Source organism: Apodemus sylvaticus, chromosome 13 (assembly GCF_947179515.1).
Source record: "Apodemus sylvaticus chromosome 13, mApoSyl1.1, whole genome shotgun sequence".
In the NCBI taxonomy this organism is placed as follows: domain Eukaryota; kingdom Metazoa; phylum Chordata; class Mammalia; order Rodentia; family Muridae; genus Apodemus; species Apodemus sylvaticus.
The window spans coordinates 36789904-36816919 of record NC_067484.1 but is presented as its reverse complement, the minus strand read 5'-3'; the positions used below and the strand labels follow the sequence as shown (position 1 = coordinate 36816919).

Here is a 27016-nt window from a genome sequence, read left to right as displayed (position 1 = left end):
GTCTTTCCCGTGAGCTCCAAATGCTTCCACTGTCTTTCTGCTAGGGCATCACAGTGATACTCCAAGCACGGCAGGGCCTAGGTCAACGCACACCTTTACCCAGGGAGTGCCTCACCTAGGCCTCCCCGCCTCGGCACAAGGCCTCAGCTTCACCCATCCCTCAAGCCTGACTCCTCCTCAGCCCTGGATTCGCCCAACTAAACTTAAAAGGCTAGTCTGCTTCCCAAATTCTCCAGTGTGGATAGCCCTGGGGGCGCAGCTTCAGGACAGAGCTCTTGCCTCTGAGCTTGCTCAGGGCTTGCTCCAACACGGTCACTTCTACGTCCCCCTAAAATCTGTGTTTATTTCTCTCCGTAGCTGTTGTCATGGTCTGAGCCACTGTGATCTCCCATTTATACAGCCGTCTTCCCGCCTTCCTCTCCTCCTCCTTTCTTTTTAAGATCTATTAATTTATTTTACGTACATGGGCACTCTTATTTGCAAGTATGTCTTAATGAAAGACAGGGCGTCAGATCCCATTTCAGATACCACCATGTGGTTGCTGGGAATTGAACCCAGGACCTCTGGGAGGGCAGTCAGTGCTCTCCAGCGCCTCTTCTCTTCTTGTCTCCACTCCTGTTCCCCTCCTACTGACACTCATTCTCCAAACAAGGCCCGGATTTACTTTATTGTCTGTCTGTCTGTCTGTCTGTCTAGTACCTCTTGCTGCCCCCAGTCTTACTAGCTAGGGGTGATCACGGACTTTGGGCTTTGCTTGCCTGCACCTCCTACGTGCTGAGACCGCAGCCTTGCTCTATCACGGCTGCATTATGCTGCCGCTTGAGATTGATCCCAAGGTTTCATATATTCTAGACATTCATTCTACCAACTGAACTTCATCTCCAGCCTCCAGAACAGACCTATAAAGACTCTGTTTGGGAGGCTGGAGAGATGGCCTGGGAGTGGTTAAAAGCACTTGTTTCTCCTGCAGAGTGCCTGGGTTCGCTCCTCAGTGTTCTCACTGCCACCCCTCCCAAATCTCCCCTCCCCTAACTCATTCTCCCCGCTTTTAGTCTTTTACGAGGCTTTCCTGGCCCTGGCAGTCTTTGCCCACTTCTCCAATAGTGGCCCACTACTGTCCGGTCGTCTTCCCAGCGCTTCCCACAGTCTACAATGACAGGATTATGGCCAGGCTACTCACACAATGCCCTGTTACCACTCACATTAGACAGCTCTTCCCGTGGGGAGAGACGTACAACTTCCCTAGCCACTGCTTTGTCATTCATCACGTAACGAGGGTTCACTGAATGTGCAGAGTGAACACGTGGTACAGGTTATATATTCCAGTACAGACAACCCAATGGGTGTGGTTTCTCCCTTTGAAAGAGCATAGGAGGCTGTTTCCCTTGTAAATTAGCCCAAGACTTGACAGAGTGCACAAGGGCACTGATGCACAAAACGTCTCCACTTGCTCATCTCTGAAGGGGGGCAAGTAGAATTGGGTGCTGCTTCAGTTTCGCTATAATCCTGGTCACATCACGTGTCTTAAGTGGGGTAAACAAACTCCAGAGCTAAGACCTGTACTGGGGGGGGGGGGGGGGTCAAACTACCAGCACCGTGGAGCCAGGCGCCATCTAGCGGATGCTTGAGTAAGAACAGGATTTTCCTACCCCAATGGCCCAGCTTCTATTCATCTATAATCTTATGTCTGTCCTACTCATTGATAATCTTTTGTTTTGTTTGAAATAGCCTCTCATGTAGCCTTGATTGACCACTATGAATCTCAGACAGGCCTTCTCCTGGCCTGGCCTCTCCTCTCCTCGCCAAATGTTGAGATTATAAGTGTGTCCTGCTGTGTCAGGCCCTGTAGGCTATCTTTAGGATTTTGTTTGTTTTTTGCAAGAGATTGAACCCAGAACCTCCTAGGTGCTAGGCAGGACACAGCAACAGTCACTGCTCTGAGTTGCAACTCTCAGAGTTGCAGCTAAGGGCCTTGCTAGAAGCCCTGCTTCTGTGTCTTTGAGACTTCCAGTAGCTGGGCAGTGGTGGCTCACGTCTGTAATCCCAGCTCTCTGGGAGGCAGAGGCAGGCAGATTTCTGAGTTCGAGGCCAGCCTGGTCTACAGAGTGAGCTTCAGGACAGCCAGGGCTACACAGAGAAACCCTGTCTCAAAAAACAAAAAACAAACAAATCCAAAAAGAAAGAGACTTCTTTGCCCTCACATCTTCAAACACTGAAAGATCTGATCCTGTGCCCAACTTACAATTAGTTGTTTGTTTTTTTTTTTTTTTTTTGCTTTATTTTTATGGGAGTTAATTTTAATCATCAATTTGACACAATCTAGAGTCACTTAAAAGAAGGGCCTCTGGGAGTGTCTGTGAGGGAATCCCTTAATTAAACCAGTTGAAATGGGAAGATTCATCTACTGTGGGTGGCACCATCCCCTAGGCTTGGGGATTTGGGGTTGTGTAAGTGTAGAGAGGGGGCTGAGTGCGCGCACACACACACTCCTTGTTCTCAGCTTCCATCTGTAGAACTGGTGTGATCAATTGCTTCAGGATCCTACTTTCCTGGCATTTTCACCACACCGTGGACTGTGAGAAGAAATAAATCTGTTCTCCCTTACATTGCCTTTGTCAGGGTATTTAATTATGGCAACAGGAAAATAAACTAAGACAATAATTGGTACTAGGAATGGGTACTGTGATAAACCTAATCATGGGCTTTTAGGCCCTTGGAACTGTTTTGGGGGAGGAATAAGGATCATTTTGCAACGCTGGGCTAGAAAAACAGTTAATGCTAGAAGCAAAGCTTAATGGGCCATTCTGGTAGAAGCCTGGACGATATGGATACTGACAGAGGGCTGGAGAGATGCATGGGTAGTTAGGAGCTCCCAGTAGCACTGGCTACTCTTCCAGAGGACCCAAGTTCAAATCCCAGTACCCACATGACAGCTCACAACTCCAGGTCCAAGGGATTTGACAATCTCATACATACAGAGGCAAAATACCAATGTACATTAAAAAATTACGACATAAATTCGGATACTGGGTTCCTGGCTCATGAAGTTTCAGAGAAGAGGATGGCATCAGGAGCCAAGTGAGAGGTGATCTGTGTGTGTGATATTTTAGGGAAGACTGCATTCTGCCTGTGACCTGAGAATTGAGTGAAGTTGAATATAAAGATAATGAATTAATTCGCTCAACAAAAGGAGATGTATTATCAGAAAATTCAACATTTCAGACAAGGTAAGTGTAGGCAACACAACAGCTGTCACTGTTAAATAAGAAATTAGCCAGTGTGGTGGTGCATGCTTTAATCCCAGCACTTGAGAGGGAAAGGCAGATAGGATCTCTCTATGCAGATCTATGGCTGTCCTTGAGCTTGCTATCAAGACCTAGGTAGGCACTGAAATCACAGAGCTCCTTCTGCCTCTGCCTCCTAAGTGATGGAATTAAAGGCATGTGCCACATCCTCTATGTAATTTTTTTTTAAGGAGACAAGAAAGTGTTTCCCTGGGGTCAGCACACATAAGATGATGCAGCTGTGGCCCAAGGGTGCTTCCTGGGCTCCATCTGTTGTCCAAGTGTTACTGGTTTTGAAGGTGTAAAAGCTGCAAGACTTGGGGGTGGGCCATGGATGCTCTAGCGAGAGGCCCTAAGAGGCTACTGTGTGAGGCTGTGACGTTAAAGCCTAAGGCTACATTGGTAGCCCCAGACTCCTGGAGAAGCCAGGACCATTGGAGCACGTGCTGAGATTCGCATGTGATAGTACTAAGGAGAGAGACTGTGTGCCAAGGGCAGAGGAGGTGGAGGTGCCAGGCAGTGGGAGCCTTTTCAGAGCCCAGATGTTTACATTCCAAGGCCCATATCCAGAACACAGTGCCTTGGGACTTCGTGTTCACCTTACAGACTCTGGGTTTGCTATGATGTGATTGCTCCTATATCCTGCGGAGCAGGAATGTGTACTCTGTGCCATTATAATGTTGGAAGAAGCTGGGCGGTGGTGGCGCACGCCTTTAATCCCAGCACTTGGGAGGCAGAGGCAGGTGGATTTCTGAGTTCGAGGCCAGCCTGGTCTACAGAGTGAGTTCCAGGACAGCCAGGGCTACACAGAGAAACCCTGTCTCAAAAAAAAAAACCGTTGGTTTTGACCAGGGGTCAAGAGTGTGATGGTGGTTTGGGGAAGACTGACAGGCCGTGAATTTTGACAACATGTAAGTAAGTGACCTCGGTGGGCAAGATAGACAGTTATAAGAAGAGGTTAAGAACCAAGCACAGAGGGGCATGCGTGTAACCCCAGCTCTCGGGGAGCCGAGGACGGAGAAGCGGGAGTTGGAGGCCAGTTTGGGTGACCATGTAGGCTGCCCACTCTCCCTGAAGTTTACAGCACGCTTTCATATTGGACTCAAAGCAGGAGCTCACTCCCTGGCTCTCACCTCTGTCAACATCCTCCTTCTACAGAGCAACACACTAGCAGAGAACAAACCATCCTAACCTTTAGAGAACGTGAACAGCTCAGGGAAGATGGAAACAGACAAACCGATCTTTAAAGAGAAGTCTCAGCTCACACCAGGCGGCACACACGGCGGTGACAATGCTCCACGCGGGAACCAGAGGAAAAAGGAGGAGTTCAGCTGCTTCAGACCTCATCAGTGATGGCACATCCTTTTAATCCCAGCCTCTCAAGGCAGAGGCAGGTGTGTCTCTGAGTTCCAGGCCAGCCTGGTCTACAAAATGAGTTCCAGGGTAGGCAGGGCTACTCAGAGAACAAGCAAGCAAGCAAGCAAAACCAAATGAAAAAAAGACCTTGTCTTAAACAAACATCCAAAGGAAACAAAACACAACCCACACCTAAAGCCAGATGACTCATTCCTGAGAAGGCACACACATACTTTCTGGGCCCTCTTCTTTTTCCTTTTCTGAATCCCTTGCTTTCGATTAACTTCATTTAAATCTATGTTAAGATTCTCAGGCTGGGGACTGGAGAGATGGCTCAGCGGTTAAGAGCACTGACTGCTTTTCCAAAGGTCCTGAGTTCAAATCCCAGCAACCACAAGGTGGCTCACAACCATCTGTAATGAAATCTGGCTCCCTCTTCTGGTGCTGTCTGAAGACAGCTACAGTGTACTTACATATAACAATAAATAAATCTTTAAGCCAGAGAGAGTGGGCTCGACCGGGCTCAACCAGAGTGAGCAGAGGTCCTGAATTCAAAATTCCCAGCAACCGCATGATGGCTCACAACCATCCTCAGTACAGCTACAGTGTACTCAAATAAATAAATAAATAAATAAATATTCCCAGCAACCACATGATGGCTCACAACAATCAGTACAGCTACAGTGTACTCATATACATAAATAAATAAATAAATCTTAAAAACAAAACAAAACGGGATTCTCAGGCTTGGGGCTGCAGAGCTACTCAGTGGTTAGAGCACTTACTGCACTTTTTCATGTTCTAGCTTTTATGTGTATGGGCATGTGCCTGCAAGTGTATCTGTGCATAATGTGGAAGCAATGCCGTGGAAGTCTAAAGAGGGTGTTAGGTCCCGGGAATGGATTTAATGCTTTTTTTTAGAAGGACAGTCTCCTTCATGCATGGTAATACATGCCTTTGGTCTTAGTGGTCTTGGGGCAGAGGTAGCCGGGCTTTCTGGGGGTTCCAGGTCATCCTGGTCTACACAGCAAGTTCCAGGCCAGTAATGGTAACCCGTGTGGCCCTGTCTCAAAGAATAAAAATTTAGCTGGGAGGTGGTGGTGCCCAATGCCTTTCATCCCAGCACTGAGGAGGTAGAGGCAGGCAGATCTCCAAGTACCAGGTCAGTCTGGCCTACAGAGTTAAGTTCCAGGGCAGCCAGGGCTATCCAGTGAAACCCGGTATCTAAAACAACAACAACGACAACACAGAATAAAAGTTCCCTAAATTTACTAAAGTCTTTCAGAATGGTATCAATTCCAGTACACAGAGTTATATGCAATATATACTATATAACTGTATGTATATCTATATATACATACAGTTATATAACTGTAGTTCTACTGTGTGCCATGCTCTGAAATATATACATGTAGTTATATATATAATATATAATTTGAATCTAGAGATGTATGTGTATGCCAGTGTATGTATGTGAATATTGCACCCATGTTTTTCAAGTTCTACTAAGTATAAGTGTGTGCCTTCCTCCATGCTTCCATCTACAAAGTTTCATAATTATTCAATATCCTGCAATATTGTTATTAGAGGGTTATATGAAATGAGTATAATTTTTTTGTTTTGACAAAAACAAAGGGGTTTTATGTCATAACCCCAAATCTGCTACTCACATATGGTCTCATTTCATACATCTATCTGTACAATGGAAATCAAAATCAACCTGGTTTATGTTGTGAGCATTAATTGAAGCACCGAATATAAGATGCATAGTGCAGTGTAGCAAAGAAGTGTTGAATAATTCATTCCTAAGCTGCTCCGTAGTGTGCAAAATGGGGTAAAATTGCATTACAAAAGTCGTTTGTTGTTGTTATTCACCTCCGTACCACGAGGAGCGCTGTCGCCTCCAGGCTGCCTGGCCCGAGGTTCTGATGGCGGAAGTTCGTCTAGCTGCTGCAACCGCGACCTGCGGTAGAGTCCGCCTCTTCTCCAACGCGTGTCTGCTCCGTGAGTTCTCATAGGCAGATCCGGTCACAGCAACACGTAGCACCGGCTTCCTTTCTAGGTCATCTTCCTTACCGGCAGTTTTAGCTTCGTTGGAAACCGTGATAGAGACTTCTTCCGGGAGCCTGCCTCGCGCTCTCTCTCTCCACCCCCCCCACCCCGTGACCTCAGAGGTACACTTCCGGAACACGGAAGTGACCCGTTTGCCCGCCCCTTCCGCTCTCTCTTTCCGGTGTAGGAGTCTGGAGACGACGTTCAGGTAAGAGGCCCGAGCCATGAGAATCGTGCGGCATCCTTTAGCCAGGGCCCTCTGCAGGGTCGGGGCCAAGGTCTGTGCGTGGTAGCCGAGCCAAGGGCGTGGGGGGGATGAGCAGTCGCCCGCCCGCCGCGACCCATCCGGACTCAGTGCCCGCCGTGTCCCGGTGGCGGCCTCTGGCCTGAGATGGGAAGTCAGAAGTGGGAGTGGGTGCGAGGCCTGCCCTGGGCCTCTCGCCGTAGCCGTCGCACAGAGTGGTTCGGGGAGCGGGCCCCTGGTCGCGTGCGGATCGTCGCCTGTACCCAGTTTGGTTGATAAGGGCAGTCGCCGGCCTGCACCGAACCTCGTTCCTCTCGTGAAAAACACGAGTAGAATTCGTACCGATCGCCTCTGTAAGTCAAGATTAAATTAAAAGGGATGCCATAAAACCTCGGGCCTGTGCGGAGTGCTTCTAATCCTAACCCAGCACGGCTACTCCCGAGTCGGGTGTTGCCTCGCGGGTTGCTCCATAGTGGAGTAGGACTGATGGCATATGTTTATATTCCCCCGGATATTCACTCCCACCCAGGAGAGCCAAGCTGCACATGCCCAAACGATTTGAACCCTACCGAGTGAGTTGTGTGTCTTAGCCTAATTTGAAGGTGAGATCAGGTGGACTGTATATCCTAGACCTCCCCTTGTGCAATTGGATCCCAAGTAGTGTATGAGGAAGGCACAAGAGAGATGCCAGGGATACCTGAAACCTACTTCTAAGGTGTTTGGGGGTATGTGTGGGGACATCTTGGTACTAGAAAGAAAATACAAGGCAGGTGTTGGCATTGTATCATCCGAGACAGACCATCCTGTTTAGGTCTTCTTAGTTGCAGAGAGATAGCCTAATTTCATTTGAGTGCTGCACAGTAACTAATTTCTTCTGAAAATGGTGATAGTGTGCCCTGCTACTTCACCTCAGGTTGGTCAAAGGACTGACTACCTGGTGCTTTGGCAGGTAGTGTCTTTTTCCCTGTTCCCATGAGTGCACTTTGATTATAAGGCTAGAGTTAAGTGATCTGAACACTGGTCTGTAGACCTTCCCATTAGTCTTCCTGGAAGGCGGCATGTTCTGGCTGTCTTAGAACTTTTTAGGTAGATGCTCCTGCCTCTGACTCCCTAGTGCTGGAGTTAAAAAATTAAACATACCACACTCTGCTTCAATGTTTGATACCAGTAAAAGTTGAAAGATGTGCTTCTAAACAGGCTGTGAGGAGCTCGTGTTGAGGCCTGACTTCTATGCTGGTTTGCATAGCTACTTGGGTATGTGTTGCTGGGATGGTAGGTGCATCCTAAAGGCACTTTCGGCACCTTCCTTTTAAGTTATGACTTGATAAATGTCAAGAACAGAGACAGAATGTTAGGAGCAAAACATAGGTTTTCCTTTAGTGTGGGTAAAGAGGAAATGTTTGGGGGACTTTTTGCCTAATGCTAACATTGAGGTTCTTCCCCCTAGAAATGGCACCTCGCAAGGGGAAGGAAAAGAAGGAAGAACAGGTCATCAGCCTTGGGCCTCAGGTGGCTGAAGGAGAGAATGTATTTGGTGTCTGCCACATCTTTGCATCCTTCAATGATACCTTTGTCCACGTTACCGATCTTTCTGGCAAGTGAGTACTTCTGCAGAAAGGCATAAAACGGGCCTCAAAGGGGCTGAGCTGGAAAGAAAGGATGTACCAACTCATGACATTTGCCCTAAAGAAGTAGTGTTTTGCTTAATTGCCAATGAATTATAAGAAAACATGTTTCACGGAGCTGAGGATAGATTTGGAATTAGGATCCTCCTATCTCCTCTACCCACTTGCTGCGATTTTATATAACCTTGAGGATTGAACCCAGGGCTTGCTGGGCACAAGGAGTTTAGCTATATAGGGGTCTCTGAACTTCTATAAACACAACTGTCTATTCAGAATTAGGATATGTGCTCCAGCTGACCAGCCTTGTCATAGAACGCTGTCACACTGCTCATTGGGTGGGGGTGGTGGAGTGAGTGAATGTTCTGTGCGTCCTTGTTGGAGAATGACAGGGGTCTGCCTTCTTCCCCAGGGAAACCATCTGCCGAGTGACTGGCGGGATGAAGGTAAAGGCTGACCGAGACGAGTCCTCTCCGTATGCAGCCATGTTGGCTGCCCAGGATGTGGCCCAGAGGTGCAAGGAACTGGGCATCACTGCCCTGCATATCAAACTCCGGGCCACAGGAGGAAACAGGTACAGAAGACTAGGGGTGGGTTTGAGATCTGATTCTTGGATCTGAAAGCAAGCTACTTTAGGCATGTAGGTATGTCCTGGTTAGGGGTAGTAGCTAATCCCATCATGCAGGAACAGATAGATGTAGGAAGAGCTAGAGTTTGGGGCTAGCCTAGGCTACACAATGAGTTCCTCAAAAAAATTAGGTAACATATACCTAATATATATTAAACCATATATAAACCTGTTCCTTTGGTTTTTGTCCTTTGTGTTTATTACCCAGTAGTAAGCGAGACTGAGATGGCCTTGGGTAGCGCCTCACCTTGCAGGAAACTCAGGCTTTAATTAACATGCAGGAGGTGGAATGGCTTCAGTTTGTGGTAAATACTAGGAAGTGTGAACTGGGCAGTGGTGGCACACGCCTTTAATCCCAGCACTTGGGAGGCAGAGGCAGGTGGATTTCTGAGTTCCAGGACAGCCAGGGTTACACAGAAAAACTGTCTTGAGGAAAAAAATACTAGGAAGTATGGAGTTGGTGGTGGGGTGACTTGAAATGAGGACTTAGGATAGATGCAGTAGAGTGCTACAAGAGAAACTTGCTGAGGTGAGAAAGAAGTTGGGCTTTGGAGGAATGAGTGGCTTCAGGTGTGGTCCAAGAATGGGATAGCGCCTCGGGGATCTTAGATCCTAATGGGACAGAGTAAGGATGAGGTGTGAGGGCTAGAACAGGTAGCTACTGGGTGGAAAGATGCCAGAGGGGGGCTCGAAAAAGTGGCATCTTAGGTGCAGCGGGGAAGAGTTTAACCACAGGCTGGGTGAGGGTGTCTTGTGTGCCCCTTTCTTGTAAGGATTTAGAGGTGTTGTGGCACACACCTTTAATCCCAGCATATTTCTTCTCTTTCCTCTTCAACACCAAAAAAAAAGTAGAAAGAAATTACATGAGTATATTGCCTGTGTGTGTACCATGTGGATACCTGGTGCCTGTGGAGGTCAGAAGGGCAATGAATCTCTTGGAACTGGTGCTGCAGATGGTTGTAAGCCACCACCGTGTGGGCAGTACAAACAGCGTCCTGGCCCTCTGCTAAAATGGCAGTATTGTTGAGCCTTCTCTCCAGTCTTCATCTAGCTATTTTGAAAAGGGTTTCCCAGTACTCTGGGAGGCAGAGGCAGGCGGATTTCTGAGTTCGAAGCCAGCCTGGTCTACAGAGTGAGTTCCAGGACAGCCAGGGTTATACAGAGAAACCCTGTAGAAAACCAAAAACCAAATCTAAAAAACCAAAAAGTGGGGGGGGTTGTGAAGTTAGAGATTAAGTATGCAAGTTATTTAACTGTTGGCTTCCCCTGTTCAAAAGTGAATTAAAATTAGAAAAACTGCTGACAAAGCCAACAATCCTTCGTTTTCTAGGACCAAGACCCCTGGACCTGGGGCCCAGTCGGCCCTCAGAGCTCTTGCCCGCTCTGGGATGAAGATTGGGCGGATTGGTAAGTGCACCGCCAATCTGATGAGCACTTTGGGCGTCTGCAGTGAGCCTAATGGGTCAGCCTTGTCTGCTTGCTTCTACTGAGGAGCCTGGAACAGGCTGAGAGCTCGAGTCTGACTGTCGTTGGTTGCCCTCCTCTCACCACCTATGTTCCCTGTAGGGTCATTTCTACTAGAGGCAGTGTGCTCTGAGGTAGGGACTTAGTGTCCTTCCCATTTGATTGCACACCGTCTCAGAGCCTGTGTCAGCTTCCCAGATGGAGTGGGAATGAGGATTGGCAGGTGGGGCAACCCTGTGATTGATGACCATTGGAGATATATTTGGGAAAGAACAAAGTCTCTTGCTAGTTAAACTTGTGGCTACAATAATACAAATGACATTTTCTTTTCTTCTCACAGAGGATGTCACCCCCATTCCCTCTGACAGCACTCGAAGGAAGGGGGGTCGTCGTGGTCGTCGTCTGTGAACGGGACTTCTCAAATTATTTTCTGTTAATAAATTGCTTTGTGTAAGCTATTTTAGTTCTGGTGTTTAATTATCTTTATTTTATGCACTTTGATGTTTCATCTGTGTGTATATCTGTGAGAGGGCCTAGAACTGGAGTTATAGACAGTTGTGAGTCAATGTGGGTGCTGGGAGTTCCAGGGTCCTCTGGAGGAGCAGTGAGTATTCTTAACCACTGAACTATCTCTCCAGCCCCTTGTGTCTGTACTTGAGACCGAGTTTCTACATAACCCTGGCTGCCCTTAAACTCATGTAGATGAGGCTGGTCTCAAGCTAAATAAAAATCCGCTGCATCTCCAAGTGCTGAGATTAAAGGTGTGTGCCACCATGCCCAGCAGTTCTGGTGTTGTCTCTTGTCACCAGGGTAGGGTACACGCAGGGTTGTCTGAGCTGCTGGTGTAGGTTGGGCAAGCCTAGGTTCTGACCTGAGATGTGGAGGCTGCAGCTCTGTGGCATTTGCCAGACAATCTCACAGGTTGTTCATAGCCCAGGCATCATGGGACACCCTTGAACTCCAGCAGGCTTGGAGTTGGAAGCCAAAATGGTCTACATAGGGACCTCTAGGCCAGGGTGACATGGGAAATTGGAGCTGTTTGGCTTTGTCTACCCATGAGCCAATTCATGACTGGCTTCCCTGTAGTTCAGGCTGGCCTCAAACAATTCTCTTGACCTGTAGTGTTGGAGATACAGGTGTAAATTAACACCCAAACAGGATCTTAATGTAGTTCTGACTATCCTGGAATAAATTCTGTAGATCAGGTTGGCCCACAGAGATCTTGTCTCTGTCTCCACCAATAGGTGGAATATTTTGGATTTGGTTTTTTTGAGATGGGCTTTCTCTGTATAGCCCTGGCTGTCCTGGAACTCACTCTGTAGACCAAGCTGGCCTGGAACTCAGAAATCTGCCTGCCTCTGCCTCCCAGAGTGCTGGGATTATAGGCATGCGCCACCACTGTCTGGTGGTAGGTGGAAATTAAAGGCACATACCACCACAAAGTTTCCTGTTTTGTTCTTAAAGGGCCAGAGCAGGGGCAACTTGATCTAAGTGTAGCCTGAGCTGCAGAGGAGCCTTCCAGACCTGAGCCATATATAAACTATGTGGGTGTGTTTCTTCCCCACACCGGCTGTGCAAGATGGGTAGCTTGTACTTCTGTGCTTTCCTTAGCAGTTGTTTGAGGTTGTTCCACATTGGTACATAAAGTACCTAAGAATCAGTCACCCCACAAATACCAAGTCCTATTTTCATCAGCAATAAAACAGATAACGGTTCTTGCTTTCCAGAAGCTGGCATCTAGCTCCAAGGACACGGTGTTATCAGATACACCGCGGTACTGAGTGTTCTGGAAGGGTTTGCTTTCTTATTTGAGACAGTCCCACTGTATCCCTGGCTGGCCTGGAACTCAACATAGAGCCAACTGCCTCCCCGCCTTCTTGGTTCTGGGATTAAAGCCGTGTGCCACCATGGATGCACTGAGTCGTTTTTTAATGTGCATTGGTATTTTGCATGTATGTATGTCTCTGTGAGGATGTTGAATCCCCTAGAACTGGAGTTAGTTCTGAACTGCCATGTGGGTGCTGGGAATTGAACCCAGGTCCTCTGGAAGGGCAGCTAATATTCAACAACTGAGCTATTTCCCAAAGTCCTTCAACCCTACTCCCCAACCTCCCATGTACTGAGTCTAAAAAAAAAAAAAAATCAGTCTTAAGCCTTTTAGGTGCTATTATTTCTATAACAGCTAAGAAAGCTAGTATGAAAAGTAATTTGGAAAAGTTGCTCTTGGTGATTTACCTGTAATCCTAGTAAAGTTAGGTTTGCCACACAATTGGGGATATCCTGGGTTATAATTTGCAACCTGCCTCAAAAAAAGCTAGGTCTGGGAGAACGCCTTTAAGCCCAGCCCTCTGGGAGGCGAGGGCAGGGAGAACTCTGTATTGAGGTCCATATACTGAGAGCCTGTTTCAGATAAAAGCCCCTAGCACATTGGCAAAGGTGTTTTGGTTTTCTTTTAAATGTGTGTGTGTGCCCATCCATCTGCTGTGTGTGTTGGGGAGGAGGTTGCTAGCCTGGTGCTGAAGCTACAGGTGGTTGTGAGAGCCACCTGACCTGGGTGCTGCCTGGGGACTGAACTCTTTATGTTCCTCTAAAAGAGCACTCTAAAACTGCTGAATTCTCTCAAGCCCATTGCCAAATATTTGGTTCCTGAGTTGTGCTTTATTTCTTTTTAATTGGGGGTGGGAGGGCAGGATTCCCTATGTAGCCCAGGCTGGTCCGGATTTTCCTGCTTGGCCCCTTGGTGCTGGGATTACTGAAGAAGTGTCCTGTCATATCCAGGTGACATAGTATTAAAGACCCACCCATACTGGGGCATGTGCGCATGCCCCGTTCCTTTGTTGGATAATACTGAATTGTCTGGGTGCATAAACTACTGCTCGTTTTACTTAAGTGGCGGCTGGGGAGATGGCTCAGTGGATAAGAGCACTGGCTGCTCTTTCAGAAGACCCAGGTTCAATCCCAGCCCTGCCATTGTAGCTCTCAACCGTCTGCAACTTCAATTTCAGGGCTTCCAATGTCTCTCTGCCCCACAAGGGCACTGCTCACACATCAAATTCAGGCAAAACACCCATAATGTTTTTTTCAAAAGAAAAGTTGAGATCAAATCTTTAAAATTGGGGAAGGTTGGAGGTGCTGAAGAAATGACTTAGCAGGTAAGAGCGCTTATTCTTGCAAAGGACCCAGGTTCAATTCCTAGCATCCACATGGCAGTTCACGGTGTCAAGGACTCTTTTTTTTTTTTTTTTTAAGATTTATTTATCTATTATATGCAAGTACACTGTAGCTGTCTTCAAACACACCAGAAGAGGGCATTGGATCTCATTATGGATGGTTGTGAGCCACCATGTGGTTGCCAGCATTTGAACTCAGGACCTTCAGAAGAGCAGTCAGTGCCCTTAACTGCTGAGCCATCTCTCCAGGCCTCAGTATCAAAGACTCTTGACACCCTCTTCGAGTCTCCATGGACAGTGAATATGGATGAATAAGTAGACACATGCACGAGGATAAAAAATAAATGAATAGTTAATGTTTAAAAATGTTAAATTTGGTGTGGGTTGGCAAGATGGCTCAGCAAGTAAAGGCCCTGGGGTCCTGCTGACTGAGTTCAGTCCCTAGGACTCTCGTGGTGGAAAGAGAGCCCACAGATTCCACAAATTGTCCTCTGACCTCCACAAGAGTCCTGTGGAACATGTGCACCCCCACACATACACACATAAATAAATGTAATAGAATGTTTGAAAAAATAGTGTGTGGCTAAATCCAGGTCATAAAATAAATCCATGCTGAACTTAAGTTTTCAAAAGTGGGGGTGGGTGGGCACAAATCTTCCTTAAAGAACTGAAAGTAATTGAATGGGCTGGAGAGATGGCTCAGTGGTCAAGAGTACTGACTGCTCTTCAGAGGTCCTGAGTTCAAATCCCAGCAACCACATAGTGGCTCACAACCATCTGTGATGAGATCTGATGTACACACTCTTCTGGTGTGTCTGAAGACAGCTTCAGTGTACTTATATATAATAATAAATAAATCTTTTTTTTTTTAAAGTAAGATCAGTTTGCTGGGAAGAACTTCTTCCCTGTAATAGTGGGCTGTGCTGGGTGACTCACACCCCAATGAATAGAATATGGCAGACGGAAGACCAGCCTGGTCTACACAGTGAGTTCCAGGACAGCCATGGCTACACAGAAAAACCCTGTCTCGGGAAGGAAAAAAAAAAAAAAGAATATGGCAGAGGGAAATTAGAAGTAACCGAGAAAGCCCCATAGCACCTGGCAAATCATGTCATGCATGGGTGGGTCCTCTGGTCTGAGATGACAAGAGCCCTCACTCACCACAGAATTCTTCCAGAGGACTCGTAGCCTCTGCCTAGACAAGAGAAACCTGAAACTGAATTAGATCTACAGAAATACTCGTCAGCACCATAGTCAATATTCATGAAGCTGAAAGACAAGCCCAAGATTGAGGACATGTACCGGTGTCATTTCTTTTGATAAATATACCACAGCAGTGGCAGATGGAAGTGGAGGGAGTGTTGTGCATGAGAACGCTCAAGTTATCTTTAACTGACTACCACATGAAATGACTGAAGGGATGCGGTCTCAGCCCGTCCCTCCGTCCGTCGGTCCAGTTTCCAGGTGTATGTGGCACGCAGTCAAGAGGTGGCCATTCCACAGCTTCAGTCTGCAAATGTTGGAACTAAGAATGTCAGCTCAGCCTTTTAGTGAAAGGATGCTGTGCCTCGGAAGGGATCGCAGGATGAAGTGTTTAGCACCAGACAAGCTGCTGCTGTTCTTAAGCCTGTTCAGTTCTTGTGCCAAGCATATAAAGGACAGCTGGCTGGGAGCCTGGTGGAAACATGCTGGCGGATCCTGGAGCACTCTCCTGATTTCCTGTGATGGAACATCGCAGCTCGTCCTGTTCCCTGGTAACTGGGGATGCGGTCAGCTGGGTCACTGAGCGTTCTGTCAGGGTCGATTAGTTTTTCTTTCCTTTCTTTTTTTGTTTTTTTTGTTTTTTTTTTTTGTTGTTGTTGTTTTGTTTTGTTTTTTGTTTGTTTTTGTTTTTTCGAGACAGGGTTTCTCTGTGTAGCCCTGGCTGTCCTGGAACTCACTCTGTAGACCAGGCTGGCCTTGAACTCAGAAATCCGCCTGCTTCTGCCTCCCAGAGTGCTGGGATTACAGGCGTGCACCACCACTGCCCGGCTCGATTGATTTGTTTTGTTTTTGTTTGTGTTTTTGTTTTTGTTTTTTTGTTGTTGTTTTTTTCTAGACAGGGTTTCTCTGTGTGTCCCCGACTGTCCTGGAACTCACTCTGGAGACCAGGCTGGCCTCGAACTCAAAAATCCGCCTGCCTCTGCCTCCCAAGTGCTGGGATTATAGGCGTGCGCCACCATGCTCGGCTTTGATTGGTTTTTAGATTGGTAGTTTTGGTTTTGGGGATTTTTTTTCAAGGACAGCTAAGCTGTGGTTAGCTTGGACCCTAGCAGTCTATGAACTTCTGAGGCAGATCGGACGAGACATATGCTGTGACCGACCTGACCTCTACAGAGCATGGAAACCCGACTTCAAAAGCTCAGCCTGAAGCTGGCAGCCCTAGCATCCCTCTGGAGCTGACCACTGCCCAGCACTGCCTTGCTTCTGGCTACCTGCCTGATCACTGGATTTCATGGAATGATCTCTCTCCTAATTAATCACCCCATTTTTCCTGTAACTCGAGGAAACAAAACTGAGGGTTGGGGTGCTCAGTGGGGGGTTTAATCCAACAGCCACAGTAGTCACTCCCAGCTCTGCAAAATAAGCTGTTTTGTCCCATTTAGTCATCCCCTCTGGATTTTCTCCAGGATAGACTCTCTTCTCTCTTCAGGGAATCTCCCCAGCCTTTGGTCTCGCGTGGTCATACCCCACGCTCTCTTCCTCTGCCCAAGCCAAGCCTACCTCCTTTTACTTTCTAATTTTCCACTCCTGCATTCAGCAGGTAGTTCTTGCCGTCTGGGCTTCAACTACCTCCTACTCATCTAGTAGAATTTATTTTTCCTCATGAAGCTCTATGGTCAGAGCATAAGCTGTTGGTCAGAGCAGCCCTTCTCAACCAAAGTGGGTCGCGACCCCTCTGGTGATCAAATGAACCTCTCACAAGGGTCTCCTATCAGATATCCTGCAGATCAGATATTTACATTATGATGCAGCGCCATAGAACAATTACAGTCATGAAGTAGCAACACTAATAATTCTATAGTTGGGGGTTACTACATCATGAAGAACTATATTAAAGGCCTCAGGAAGGTTAAGAACCCCTGGTCTAGAGTACCTCAGGGTACTCCTCCCTTGAATCTCCATAGTGCCCTTTTGTTCTGAGTGGACCACTGGCCACCTATTTATTGTAATAGCCCATTTCCCCACTACTGTGTTGTCTCTGGAAGCAGGGAACAGACCCTGTGTTTGCCACCAGAGTTTCCAGCCTAGTCTGCACAAAGTCTGACAGAGATTGGTAAGCCATGGAAAGAATAGAAGAAGGGTCTCCCAGTCGGGCAGTGGTGGCGCACGCCTGTAATCCCAGCACTCTGGGAGGCAGAGGCAGGCGTATTTCTGAGTTTGAGGCCAGCCTGGTCTATAGAGTGAGTTCCAGGACAGCCAGGGCTACACAGAGAAACCCTGTCTCGAAAAAAAAAAAACAAATCCAAAAAACCCAACCCCCCCCCAAAGAAGGGCCTCCCACCTTTGTTCTCATCCAAGTCAGCACTTTGAAGGACTTCCCTAGCTAACCAGGGAAAATGAAAGAAACCAGGAAAAAAAAAAAAACTATGCATTTTATAACTCCAGAGACGTAAAGGAAACCTTCAAGCATTTTAAAGAAATCAAAGGACATCCAAGCCAGTCATGTTGGTGCATGTCTTTAATCCTAGCACTTGAAAAGCAGAGGCAGGCGGATTTCTGTGAGTTTCAGAATAGCCAGTGCTTCGCAGTAATGCCCTGTCTCAAGAAGAAGGAGGAGGAAGAGGAAGAGGAAAAAGAGGAGGAGAGGAAGGAAGGAGGAGGAGTAGGGAGGAGGAGGAGGAGGAGGAGGAGGAGGAGGAGGAGGAGGAGAAGGAGAAGGAGAAGAAGAAGAAGAAGAAGAAGAAGAAGAAGAAGAAGAAGAAGAAGAAGAAGAAGAAGAAGAAGAAGAAGAAGAGAAAAAGAAATAATACTGAATATAATTGAAAAAGACCAAAGGAAAGTCTCAGAATAATATATGATTGAAATTAAATATACACACATACAGGGGCTGGAGAGATGGCTCAGAGGTTAAGAGCACTGACTGCTCTTCCAAAGGTCCTGAGTTCAAATCCCAGCAACCACATGGTGGCTCACAACCATCCGTAATGAGATCTGATGCCCTCTTCTGAAGACAGCTACAGTGTACTTACATATAATAAATAAATAAATAAATCTTTAAAAAATATATACACACATACAAAAAATTAAACACACAGTGGATGAGTTGAATGGTAGATTAGAGCTAGCGGAAAGAAGAATAAATTAGCTGGGAATAAAATAGCAAAAAATTACGCCAGAATTGGAGTAGGCGTTGTTTCTGCATGGCTTGCTGGCTGCACGGGGCCTTCACACAGCCTTTATTCCTTAGGTGCATAAAACCCCTCTAATCCAGAAAAATACTACCAAAGCTGCCTGCCTTTCTACACAGGATGGCTGTGGGGTGGAAACAGGTAGCCTTGAAGAACCGCAGCAGCCTGGTGGCATGTGGCTCTAAAGTGGGGGAAGCCTGCCATAGACAGGACCTTATAGAGGGAGAGACTTGAACATCGATGCACTTGGAAGAAAATCACTTCGTGAGATAGTGACATCACCATCATTGCAGTGATGCAAGGGTAGCCCAGGTCACCAAGAGCTAGTGAAATCAGAAACAGTGTTTTGACAGAGACAATCCTTTATCTTCTATTATAAATAGGTCCTTCCCTCCTCCCTCCCTCCCTTCCCTCCCCCTTTCTCTCCCTCCCTTTTGTCCCCCTTTGGGTTTTGTTTTTGTTTTGTTGTTTTTGTTTTTTGAGACAGGGTCTCATTATGTAGCCCTCTGCTGGTCTGAACCTCACGATATAAACCAGAATGGTCTCAAACTCAGTCTCTGGAGTGCTGGGATTAGAGAAACCCACCACTGAACCTGACAAGAATCTCAGTTTTTAAGTGGACCAAAAGACTGCAGGTTGGAATATAACTCAGTTATACAACACTGGGTTTGATCACTACATCTCTCCTCTGAATGACAAAACGCCAAGACTGCTGTTCTCAGTGTCTCCAAGCAGCTAGGTATAGCTCCAACTAAGCCATCGTCGGACTGGGGGGGATGAATAAAGTACTTATCGCACAAGCATGAAGACCTAAGTTCAAATCCCCGGCACCCACGTGATCTGGTCATGGCCACGAACACCTGTCATCGCATCACTGACAGCGCAGAGACGGAACCACTGGGATTGGCGACCACCAGCCCAGCCCTCGGTTCAGTGAGAGATCCTGTTTCAGGGGAATAAGGGGGAGAGTGACAGAGCAGGACACTGATGTCCTCTAAATACTTGTGTCTGCGCATGCGCGCGCACACACACACACACACACACACACACACACACACACACACACATTTTGCTTTCAGATCTCTTCTGAATTTATCATTTTAGCGGGCATCTCCTTGACCACCACACCAGGCCATCATTAGTACCCTTTCCCATGATGCCATTCCTGAGCCATTTACCCATTATCTTGCTATGCATCATGCTTAAGTCTACCTGCTACATGTGTCTCATGAAGCCCAGTGCTTCTTGAACATGAGCACATCTGCAATCCTGATCTCTGGGCCTCAGCCATAGCTTCTGTCTTCAGAACTCTGGGGGAAAGACTTGAAGATGTGCCTTTCTTTCTTTCTTTCTTTCTTTCTTTCTTTCTTTCTTTCTTTCTTTCTTTCTTTCTTTCTTGTCTTGTCTTTTTCTTTTCTTTTTTTGTTTTATTTTGTTTTTTCAAGGCAGTAGTGGCGTGCAACATTCATCCCAGCACTTGGGAGACAGAGGCCAGCCTGGTCTACAAAGCAAGTTCCAGGACGGCTAAGACTATACAAAGAAACCCTGTTTCAAAACAAAACAAAACAAAATAAAACAGGGCTGGAGCGATGGCTCAGCGGTTAAGAGTACCAACTGCTCTTCCCAAGGTCCTGAGTTCAAATCCTAGCAACCACATGATGGCTCACAACCATCCATAAAGAGATCTGACACCCTCTTCTGGTGTGTCTGAATACAGCTACAACGTACTTATATATAATAATAAATAAATCTTAAAAAAAAACAAGACAAACAAAACAAAACCCAAAATGAACAAACAAAAAGAAATATGGTCAATAGAAAGGGACCGAGCCAGAATTCAAACCTCTGTGTCCATAGTAATGGATTGTACGGGCTCATCTCTCGGGGTCTGGAGCCCAGCGGAGGAAATCTGTCATGGAATTCAGAAGAGAAAGACTTTTGAGGGGTTTGAGAGGTAAACGGAGTGAAGTTCTTAAGTTTGAAGAGCTTCAGTTGCTCTGTGCATGGATCCGTTTCCTGCAGATGACCACCAGGTGGCAGCATGGTTCCAACAGGAAACAGTCTCCAGTGCCGCACAGCACTGTGGCAGATTCGGTGGTGCACAGCCATTTCTCTGCGCCTTAGTTTCCCGTCTTTTCAGAGAGGAGGTTGGCACTGTGTAATATCCAAAGAGCCCCTTTGGTTGACCTATAAAAACGGCAAGAAGGGTTTGGAAGATGCTTCAGTAGTTAAGAGTATTTACCGTTCCTAGCATCCACATGGCAATTCACATCTGTCCATAACTCCAGTTCCAGGGAATTCAGCGTCTTCTTCTGACTTCCAGACATACAGACAAGCAGGCAAATCACTCATACACATAATATAAAATGAAATCTTTTGAAAAAGGGCTTGGTGAAGAGCTGGCTCAGGGGAAGAGTTCTTGTTCTTGCAGAAGACCTGGGTTTCAGTCCCAGCACCTCACAGACATTCACAATCCAACCCTCTCTTCCTACTCTGAGGGCACCAGGTTCACATATGGTGTGCAGACATACGTGTAGGCAAAACATACACATAAAATGAAATGAATCTTAAAAAAAAATTTTTTAAAGAGAAAATCTACAAGAAGACATAGATGAAGCCAGTGAAATTCAAATCTTTCTTCTTTCCTACTGAAAAACAGAAAAACTCACCAGAATTAGCACCAAAAGAGATATTACGCAGGGGTGGCAAGATGGCTTAGTGGCTAGAAGCTCTTGCCTCATACCTGACAGCCTGAGGTTGATCCCTAGAACACACAGCAGAAGAAAGGATTTCCAAAAATTATCATCTCCGCCCACATGCACCTTACACTCATGTATATAATAAAATAAAAATTTAAAAATCACTCAAGGGCTGAAGAGATGATGGCTCAGCAGTTAAGAGTACTGACTGCTCTTCCAGAGGTCCTGAGTTCAATTCCCAGCAACCACATGGTGGCTCACAACTATCTGTAATGAGATCAGATGCCCTCTTCTGGAGTGTCTGAAGATGTTGACAGAGTACTCATATATATAAAATAAATCTTAAAAAAAAAAACCCAAAAAATAAAAGCCAAAACACTCAAAATGCAAATGTAAAAGTAAAACATGGTGTGCCTGTAATCTCAGCTCCGTAAGCAGAGAGGCAGGAGGACAGAAGTCGAGGCTAGTCTTAGCTACATACATTCAAGGCCAGACCCTGTCTTATGAAGGCCTAAATACGGGCATTGGGTATAACTCAGTGGGCAAGGGTGTTTCCTGCCACCTCCATAACCTGAATTCAATCCCTGGGAACCACACAGTGGAAAGGAAGAACCAACTCCTACAAGCTGTCCTCTGACCTCCACAAGTGCACTCTGACATCCATTCACCCATACATATGAATACACACACACACACACACACACACACTACATATGTCCATCCAACCATCCATCCATCCATCCAGTCAGCCATCCATCCATCCATACACACACACACACACACACACACACACTACATATGTCCATCCAACCATCCATCCATCCATCCAGTCAGCCATCCATCCATCCATACACACACACACACACACATACACACACACACTACATATATCCATCCAACTATCCATCCAGTCATCCAGCCATACATACATACATACATATATGCACACATATACATACATGTAATAAGACAATTTTAAATCCTAAACAAAGTACAAAAGTGACATTACTTTTAAAAGTATGTTTTATATCAATATGTAGCCAATATAATATATTGAGCTTAAATTGTGTGTACTTATGTGTGTTTGAGATGCGTGGTCTCTCTATTAGTGTCCTGATAGTCCTGGAACTCTGTATAGACCAAGCAGGCTTCTGACTCAGTTATCTGCCTGCCTCTGCTAGCCAAATGTAACTAAAGGCATGTACTACCATGTAAAGCTGAATTCTGAGTTTTTAATTTAATTTTATTTATTATCGTCCTAGCACGGTCTTGCCCTGACAATAGGTGCTTAGAGTATGCAGTCAACAGGGCCTGCTGGCAAAGATTCCACGCAGGGATTGCAGGTGCTGAGGACAGACAGGCAGGCTTGTGAGGGCAGGAAGGAGGCCTTGAAGCTGCCCTTCTCCCCCTCATGTATCTGGCAAAGTTGAGCTTGCCTGGCGGACAACCAGAGACTCCATAAGGAAGAAATCATGATCCGAGGGAAATCACGCTTGTGTGATGAATAACAGCGTAGGGGGCAGGGACATAGCTTGGTGCATAAAGTCGTCTTGCAGGCATGAAGACAACTTTTCTTTCAAAGATTTATTTGTTATATGTAAGTACACTGTAGCTGTCTTCAGACACACCAGAAAAGGGCATCAGATCTCATTACAGATGGTTGTGAGCCACCACGTGGTTGCTGAGATTTGAACTCAGGACCTTCGGAAGAGCAGTCAGTGCTCTTCACCGCTGAGCCATCTCGCCAGCCCCACATGAAGACAATTTGAATCAGAACCCAGAGAGACAGCTCTGTGGCAGCCTCTGTCTCAACCGTCTTCTTCAGAAGCTGGATTCCCTCTGCTGGGAGGCTTTCTGTCTCATAGACTGCGAGAGGGGATATCATGGACGAATAAGGAGGAGTGCTTGAGAGACTTGTGGGCCTGACTGCTTCCTTCTCCCTCCCAGCATCTCCCCAATTCTAGATGGGCCCCAGAGACAGCTCCCCAGAGGGGTGGGCAGCACCTAGGAGCTGGCTGATCTTCCGAGGACCTAGTTTCAATTCCCGGAACCCAGATGGCTGCTCGTCACCATCTATAACTCCGGTTCCAGGAGATCTGAACCCCTCTTGTAGCTGCCCTGGGCACTTGCCACAGATATGGTGCTTAGATACACATGCATGCAAAGATCCGTACACAAAATAAATGGATGAAGCAAAAACATTTAAGAAAGAAATTCCTTATTCTTGGAGAGAGTAAGAGGCCTACACTAGGCAGTGTGCACGGCGGATCCCACAATGAGCCCGGAAGAAGGACCCGGTTTTGGATCCCTGCTTCTCTGCTCCCTGCACTTAGCTCAATGCGGCTGACAGCCACCAGGCTGTGGTGATGGGAAAGGAAGAGTGCACATGAGAGTCATTTCCATGCCTCCAAGGAGCTGGAGTGAGCTCCCGGAAGAGAGAGACAGCCAGAGCTGGCCCGCACGAGCCCACAGTTCTGCCTGTCCCTCCAACCCTCTGGGCAGCGTGGAGAATGAGGCATGGAGATATTTTGAGTCCTAGGAGCAGGAATGTGGAGGGTGGCAGACATCTTTGGTTGTCTGCTGGGAAAGACACACCAGGGCCCAACTAGAGCTGTTCCTGTGCCCTCCCAGGGGGCCTGTGATGAACCTTTGAGTCCCTCTTTCAGCCGCCATCTAGTCCATCAGTGTATTTCAAACAGACACACACACCTGAGTTCCTTACCATCACCCCTGCTCCTCCCATCCCTCACCCCTGCTCCTCCCATCCTTCATCCCAGCTCTCAGACCCGCCCTCATCATTGTCACCAAGTGGCCAAGTCTGATAGGCATTCCCTGGGCTTGCCTGTCCTGTCCCCTGGGCAGTATTTGACACAGGTGACCATTCCCTCTTTTGGGCTGGTGTGAGGCCGCCCTCCCTCACCACTGCTCAGGTCTACTTTTCCAGAGAGGCTCGTCTTTCATGGCTTCAGAGGCCATCTGCAGGGTGACAGGGTGACAGCACGCAGGGATCTGCCTTCTTCTCGTTCCTTTTTTTTTTTTTTTTTTTTTTTTTTTTTTTTTTTGGTTTTTTCAAGACAGGGTCTCTCTGTGTAGCCCTGGCTGTCCTGGAACTCACTCTGTAGACCAGGCTGGCCTCGAACTCAGAAATCCGCCTGCCTCTGCCTCCCAAGGGCTGGGATTACAGGCGTGCACCACTACGCCTGGCTGTCTTCTCAAGTTTCATCATGATGTCTAGCCTCCGTTGTCTGCTCCCATATTCCAAGCGTGCACACAGCTGTCGCAGCAGAACCTCAATGGAACAAAACTCTGGGTCCCACCCACTACCATTGTCCCCCTTCAGGGAATGGCATCATCATGGACCCCCATCCTCCCCTCCCCCTCCTTTACTCCCCGTCCCCTCCCCCCCCCCCAGATCTCTCCATCTCTACCTGAATCCAGCACCACCTCTCTGGTTCCTGGTTCCCCCTCTAGCCCTCCTTGGACCTATATGTCACACACATCTACTTCACACACAGAGCAGACCCACAACCATCATGCCCAGGACCTCCTCTATCTACTATTGTTTTTGAAATAACCTAGCAGGGACTCAAGGCTCAACATTCAGATTGGAAATCTCCACTTCCCCTTGCCTCGCTCAAACACACAGCACTGCTTTCTGTTCCCCAAATATGGCAAGGACTTTCTGCCTACATAAACATGGCCTTCTCCATCACCCAAGCACGAAGACTCGGTGGAGCGCAGATCCCACTCTCTCTGTCTCTGGTGTCAGTCCGCTTGACCTTTGGACTCTTCCTCTCTTCCGCATTCCAAATGGGAGCTCTCACCAAGGCCTCCTGAAGGCTCCTGGCTTTGAGGAGCCACAGGCAGATTTCTGATTTCCAGGCCCATTTCCGGCTGCTGGACCAGAGCCGCGGCTAGTACCTGATTTCTGGACAGACTCAGCGATTGCCCCGGCAGGATGTTGGTGTCTCTAAGGGCCCCGGGGCCTCCTGAGCCTGCTTCTGGGCCTGTCAGTGCTGGCATAGAATTGCTGCCTTGCCAGTTGAGGGAATGAATCCCAGAGGTTCAGGAGTTGTCTGGAGGATCGTGCCCTCTTCCTTCCTACCTGCCAGATGACACTTCTCACTGTGGAAAAGTTGGGGAGCCCCGGGATAGTAGCTATGGGAGAAACCTAACAGTGACCTGGACTCAGCAGCCCAGCCCCTCCAGCTGCACGGGAATAGACAGCTCTCTCTCCCAGAGAGTCTGGGGCCACCTAGAGACCCTTTGCTACGGAGCCTCCTTAGTCAGTCTCCCCAGTGACCATCACCACCGTCCCATGAGGCCTTTCAGCTATCTCAGATTCTCAATGCAAAAGACATTTAGCCTTCTAAAGTACAAGTCTGATAAAAAGTTCTTCTCTGGGCTGGAGAGATGGCTCAGTGGTTAAGAACATTGACTGTTCTTCCAGAGGTCCTGAGTTCAAATCCCAGCAACCACATGGTGATTCACAACCCTCTGTAACAAGGTCCAGTGCACTCTTCTTCTTCTTTTTTTTTTTTTCCCGAGACAGGGTTTCTCTGTGTAGCCCTGGCTGTCCTGGAACTCACTCTGTAGACCAGGCTGGCCGCGAACTCAGAAATCCGCCTGCCTCTGCTTCCCAGAGTGCTGGGATTACAGGCGTGTGCCACCACCGCCCGGCCAGTGCACTCTTCTGATGTGTGTGTCTGAAGACAACTACAGTGTCTTTTATAAATAAAAAATAAATACAACTTGCCGGGCGGTGGTGGCACACACTCTGGGAGGCAGAGGCAGGAGAATTTCTGAGTTCGAGGCCAGCCTGGTCTACAGAGTGAGCTCCAGGACAGCCAGGGCTACACAGAGAAACCCTGTCTCAAAAAAAAAAATCCAAAATAATAATAATAATTAAAAAGTCTTGAGAGAGAGAGAGAGAGAGAGAGAGAGAGAGAGAGAGAACCCCATTTGAGGTGGGTATTAAAAAAAAGTTCTGCTGTGCTCAAGGCCTCCCCCAGCTGCTTGCAGAGTAAAGCGAAAGAAAGGAAGATGGTTGGGGCAGCCACGCTACCTCCTGGTTGTTCTTCCACCCACAATGTGGTATCACGTGTAGCCTTTGCTCTGGATGCAACATCCACCTGGAGCTTGCTGTGGGCAGACAGGCTGTAGCTGCCTCAGCTCCTTCAAGCCTGAGCTTGAATCTGACCTTGACAACCAGGCCCTTCACTCCCTATGAACACAGCAACCTGCTCCAATCTTGCTTCTCCAGCATTCTTTCTGCACCAACGCTTACCTCTATGTAACACATGATGTCTGCTTTCCTGCTTCTGTATGGATAGGGACACCGGTGCCTATGTCTCCCAAGCACCTGGGTCAGTTATTGAACAAGTAAATGGCCACAGAAGAGACGTTCCCTTGCCTGGGACAGATATATCAGACACGGGGTGTTGCTGACTGGTTTTGTGTCGATTTGACAATAGGCTAGAATCATCAGAGAGGAAAGGGCCTTGCTGAGGAAATGCCTCCATGAGATTCAGCTGTAAAGCATGTTCTCAATTAGTGATCACCCGGAGAGGGCAGCAGCGCCTGCCTCCACCATCCTGCCCTGTTTGAATCCCTGTCCTGACTTCTTCAATAAAGAACAGCAGTGTGGAAGTGTGAGACAAATAAACCCTTTTCTCCCCAACTTGCTTGTTTGGTTATGTGGTTTTGTTGCAGCCTCTCCATGCCCAACCCAACACCGATCTGGGGCTGGAGAGATGGTTCAGTGAAGAGAGCCTGCTGCCTTTCTAGAGAACCTAGGTTTGATTCTCAGGACTCATGAATGTCTCACAACCACCTGTACCTTTAGCTTCAGGGAATAACACCATCTTCTGGCCCTCCTTGGCCCACATACATGTGGTACAATCAAAAAGAAATACAAATATGCCGGGCGGTGGTGGTGCACGCCTGTAATCCCAGACTTGGGAGGCAGAGGCAGGTGGATTTTTGAATTCGAGGCCAGCCTGGTCTACAAAGTGCATTCCAGGACAGCCAGGGCTACACAGAAAAACCCTGTCTCAAAATAACAATAACAAAAATTTTTTAAAATTTAAAAATGGTTATTTTGGGG

General features: G+C 47.4%; 1 protein-coding gene across 1 annotated transcript; it reads left to right on the top strand.

Annotated features, from left to right (window-relative positions):
* Positions 1-6783: 6783 nt before the first annotated feature.
* Rps14 (ribosomal protein S14) lies at positions 6784-11108 on the top strand. Its single transcript, XM_052155935.1, has 5 exons — positions 6784-6900; positions 8384-8534; positions 8971-9132; positions 10517-10593; positions 10991-11108. The coding sequence occupies exons 2-5, from the start codon at positions 8386-8388 to the stop codon at positions 11056-11058; spliced, it is 456 nt and encodes a 151-aa protein (XP_052011895.1). The 5' UTR covers positions 6784-6900; positions 8384-8385; the 3' UTR covers positions 11059-11108.
* Positions 11109-27016: the final 15908 nt, after the last annotated feature.